The 5,000-nt window shown below is 38.7% G+C and overlaps 1 protein-coding gene across 2 annotated transcripts in view; it reads right to left on the bottom strand.

The window, feature by feature from the left end:
- The window catches only part of LOC144957814 (sialin-like), a 71,937-nt gene that overhangs the window by 19,530 nt on the left and 47,407 nt on the right, over positions 1-5,000 (bottom strand). For both annotated transcript variants that reach the window (XM_078889258.1, XM_078889259.1), the window contains one exon: positions 4,067-4,199. In XM_078889258.1, the coding sequence (XP_078745384.1) occupies positions 4,067-4,199 (133 nt within the window). The remainder of the gene's footprint in view (positions 1-4,066; positions 4,200-5,000) is intronic.

The following is a 5,000-nucleotide window of genomic DNA, read 5'->3' as shown; positions in this document are numbered from 1 at the left end:
CTTTCTTCTTCTTCTTCTTCTTCTTCTTCTTCTTCTTCTTCTTCTTCTTCTTCTTCTTCTTCTTCTTCTTCTTCTTCTTCTTTCTTCTTCTTCTTCTTCTTCTTCTTCCTTTTCTTCTTTCTCTTCTTCTTCTTTTCTTCTTCTTCTTCTTCTTTCTTCCTTCTCTTCTTCTTCTCTTCTTCTTCTTCTTTCTTCTTCTCTTTCCTTCTTCTTCTTCTTCTTCTTCTTCTCTTCTTCTTTCTTCTTCTTCTTCTTCTTCTTCTTTCTTCTCTTCTTCCTTCTTCTTCTTCTTCTTCTTCTTCTTCTTTTCTTCTTCTTCTTTCTTCTTTCTTCTTCTTCTTCTTCTTCTTCTTCTTTCTTCTTCTTCTTCTTCTTCTTCTTCTTCTTCTTCTTCTTTCTTCTCTTCTTCTTTTCTTCTTCTTCTTCTTCTTCTTCTTCTCTTCTTCTTCTTCTTCTTCTTCTTCTTCTTCTTCTTCTTCTTCTTCTTCTTCTTCTTCTTCTTTCTTCTCTTCTTCTTCTTCTTCTCTTCTTCTTCTTCTTCTTCTTCTTCTTCTTTTCTTCTTCTTCTTCTTCTTCTTCTTCTTCTCTTCTTTCTTCCTTCTTCTTCTTCTTTCTTCTTCCTTCTTCTTCTCTTTTCTTCTTCTTCTTCTTCTTCTTCTTCTTCTTCTTCTTCTCTTTCTTCTTCTTCTTCTTCCTTCTCTTCTTCTTCTTCTTCTTCTTCTTCTTTATCATTATCTTCTTGTGGAAACCTCCAATATTGTCGAGGATCACTCCACAGTTTGTAGGGTTTTACATTGTAAACTTGTTAAGACTCTGCACATAATACTTACTTACTTACTTAATCCTCTTCGGGCCTTGAGGCACATAGGGCATCCACCAGACATCTCCATTTTTTGCGATCGGCTGCTTTTGCGGTGGCTGTATTCCAGGACAGGCCTGCTTCCTTTAATTCTTTCTCCATCGTCCTTCGCCAGGTTTCTTTGGGTCTTCCCCGCTTTCTCTTCCCATCTGCTGTCCAGTACAAGGCTGTCTTGGGAAGTGACCCTTTTTCCATTCTGGCCACATGACCCAGCCAACGCCATCTTCTTCTTTTTATTTGGCTATCAATGCTAGTGCAGTCAGCTTTCTTTAATAGATCCACTGTTCTTATTTTTGTAGGCCAAAATAAATTAAAAATTCTTTTTAAACACTTGTTCTGAAAGGCTTCTAGTTTCTGTATTAAGGAGGATGTCATTTTCCAGCTTTCACTTCCATAAAGCAGTACACTTAAAACATTGCTCTTGTATATTTTCAGCTTTGTCTTTCTCATTATTTGCTTTGATTTCCAAAAGTTTTTCAGCATGCCGAAAGCCTGGTTTGCCTTTTGAATTCTGTGCTTGATATCGTGTTCTGCATTTCCGTCGTCTGTTATTTTGGATCCGAGGTAGGAGAACTCTGTTACCTCTTCAATTATATGTTCATCTATCCTAATTTCACTGTCATGTTTTGGATTCACCCTAATGTACACAGTCTTATCGAAATTTATTTTCAGTCCAATTTTCGAGGCGTTCTTGTGTAGTACGTTTAGTTTCTCTGAGGCGTCTCTGTGTGTACTGGAAACTAACGCGATATAATCTGCGTAGTCTATATCTTCCAGAAAAGATGTCAGTGTCCAGCGAATGCCTCTCTTCTTACCATCAATTGTATTTTTCATGAGCCAGTCTAGAGCCAGGATAAACAGAAGCGGGGAGAGTATGCAGCCTTGTTTTACACCAGTTGTTACATTAAAGCTGTCTGTTAAATTGTTACCACAGATCACTTGGCATTGGTAGTTGCTGTACATTGCTTTGATTAGGTTGACTATCTTCATCGGTATACCATAATGGCGGAGTATTTTCCACAGGGACTCTCTGTGTAAGCTGTCAAAGGCTTTTTCAAAATCGACAAAAATGGTGTAGAGGGGGCTGTTCCATTCAATGCTTTGCTCCAGGATTTGTCTCAGGGTAAATATGTGGTCACTACATGACTTCCCTTTTCTGAACCCTGCCTGCTCTTTTCTAAGAATGTTTTCAATGTGAGGTGAGATTCTTTTCAGAAGGATTCTATTAAAAATTTTGCTCGTTACGGACAGGAGTGTGATTCCACGCCAGTTAGCACAATTTCCTAGGTCTCCTTTCTTGGCTATTTTATGGATGATGCCTTTCTGCCAATCCTCTGGTATTTCTTCCTTTTCCCAAATGTTGGTGAACAGTTTACTGAGAATTTTGGACATTTCTTGCGAGTTCGCTTTAAGCATTTCCGCAGTGATTTTGTCAATACCTGGGGCCTTGCCATTTTTTTGTTGTTGTATTGCCTCGTGCACCTCATGCTCAGTGATTGGACCAAGATTAACCTCTACGTCCTTTCTGCTTCTGGGATATCTGTGTAAGAAGATGGGTCTGGTCTGTTCAGAAGGTTTGCGAAATATTCTCTCCATCTTTCAATTTTCTCCTTTTCGTCTGTGATGACACTACCATCTTGGGATTTTAATGGTTTCTCTTGACCATAACTTCTGTTTCCCGAGAGCTTTTTTGTGATTTTGTATAGTGTTTGTGTGTCGTGTCTTACAGCTGCATTTTCTGCTTCAGTTGCTAAATTTTCTGCAAAATCTCTTTTGTCTTTCCTTGTGGATTTTTTCACTTCTTTATCCTTCAATGAGTATTCACTGATAGCCTTTCTTTCAGTCGGGGGGATTTAGCGTTCAGGAGATTTAGTTTGATTGATTTTCTTTGGTTAATGAGCTCCCATGACCTTGCTGATATCCAATTCTCTGTATTGGATTTATTGTGTCCTAAGTGTTCAGTGGCACTTTCCTGCATGACGTGGTTGAAATCTTGGATTGTCATGTTTGTAATATCTTGTATTGCACTGAATTTGTTTCTGACTGAGATATTGAAATTGTTTTCGATATCTGGGATTTTCAATTTATCTGTGTTGAAACGTTTCTCCTTCTGTTTTGCTATTTTTGTTTTCATCAATTTAGTAGAGATTTTGGCTGTGACAAGATGGTGGTCACTTCCAATGTCTGCCAATCGTCTGACTCTGACATCGTTTAGGCTGCTCTTCCATTTTCTGTTTATAATTATATGGTCTATCTGACTTTCTGTTTTCCCATCTGGTGATTTCTTCTTCTTCTTCTTCTTCTTCTTCTTCTTCTTCTTCTTCTTCTTCTTCTTCTTCTTCTTCTTCTTCTTCTTCTTCTTCTTCTTCTTCTTATACTTCTTCTTCTTCTTTCTTCTTCTTCTTCTTCTTCTTCTTCTTCTTCTTCTTCTTCTTCTTCTTCTTCTTCTTCTTCTTCTTCTTCTTCTTCTTCTTCTTCTTCTTCTTCTTCTTCTTCTTCTTCTTTTATCATTATCTTCTTGTGGAAACCTCCAATATTGTCGAGAATCACTCCACAGTTTGTTGGGTTTTACATTGTAAACTTGTTAAGACTCTGCACATAATACTTATAAAAAAATACATAGATTAACTCTCTCCTTACCAGTTATTCTCAGAATTTTACCCGAAACATCATACTCACCCAACACACAAAGATAGAATTCTCAAACAGATTAGCAACGAGTATATTCTATATTTTGATCAGAAAAAATGAGCTCTGCAACACAGTGTTGAGTTTTTATGGCTATAACTATAACAAAATGAAATCAGAAGAAGAAAATTGTTGGTTGTATCGTAACGAATGTGACGATTTTCCTTTGGGGGAGAGGGTTAAAAAGTCACGTTGTGAACTGTAGCAATCAAAGATCTCATAAAGACATTATAGGGAATGAGGTTAGCGGAAGAGTAGCGTCCCTTGATTGGACGTCACCCATAGTCTGTGACATCACCGGCGGAAAAGTTATAAGAGAGAGAGAGAACGTCGTGTTGGTTGTGCGCATGCGTCTCTCGTCCTCGCGGAAGACGCGAGGACGAGAGACGCATGCGCACAACCAACATAAGATTCTCTCTCTCTCTAATAACTTTTCCGCCGATGACGTCACAGACTATGGGTGACGTCCAATCAAGGGACGCTACTCTTCCGCTAATCTCATTCCCTATTCTTACTCACCAAAGAAGGCAAACAACTTCCTGGTGACCCTGATGGACAAAATCCCTTTGGTGATCAACGTGTCCGCCACGACACCCCCAGCTACGATGATACCCCAGAACGCCAGGTACGGCATCATGGAATACAGCCCGTTCTGGAACAATCAACACAAATTATTATTATTGGCGTTGTTAATGGGAGCGATAGTTCGAAGATGACGTCACTCATGTCTTTGTTATTGTTTTTTGCCATCCGCGTTTATGAGTACTTCTCACTAAACTGTATTAACCAGACTATAAAAGTTCATGGTTACACAGAGTTTGTGTGTTGTTCCGTTATACTTCCGGATGGCAATGTTGTGAACTTCTTAGCCAAGTGCATACTATCTATATTCATGTTTTCGTTCAAAATACATTTCCATCCGGAAGTATAACGGACCAACACACAAAACTGTGTGTATCCATGAACGTTTATAGTCTGGTTAATACAGTTCAGTGAGCATTACTCATAAACGCGGATGGCAAAAAACAATAACAAAGACCTGAGTGACGTCATCTTCGAACTATCTATACAGTGAGAATTACTCAAACACGTGGATGGCAACAAGAAAACAATAACAAAGACCTGAGTGAGGTCAACTTCATTCTATCTATAGATAGAATGCGCTTGGCCAAGGAGTTCACAACATTGCCATCCGGAAGTATAACGGAACAACACACAAACTCTGTGTAACCATGAACTTTTTTAGTCTGGTTAATACAGTTTAGTGAGAACAACTCACAAACGCGGATGGCAAAAACAACAACAAAGGCCTGAGTGGCGTCATCTGCATACTATCTATAAGTCGTTGATTCATCATAAAACATAAACGTAGCTTCGTTTGTAACACGTTCATTTTGATTCATGAGCAGCACATGTGTTGTATTTTGGCTGTGGCCATTTTTGATGAAGGATG

The sequence above is a fragment of the Berghia stephanieae genome, chromosome 12 (assembly GCF_034508935.2).
Source record: "Berghia stephanieae isolate SIO BIC M18660-M18661 chromosome 12, UCSD_Bste_1.3, whole genome shotgun sequence".
Lineage (NCBI taxonomy): Eukaryota > Metazoa > Mollusca > Gastropoda > Nudibranchia > Aeolidiidae > Berghia > Berghia stephanieae.
Note: the sequence above shows the minus strand (reverse complement) of the source record. Positions and strands in the feature narration are given on the sequence as shown.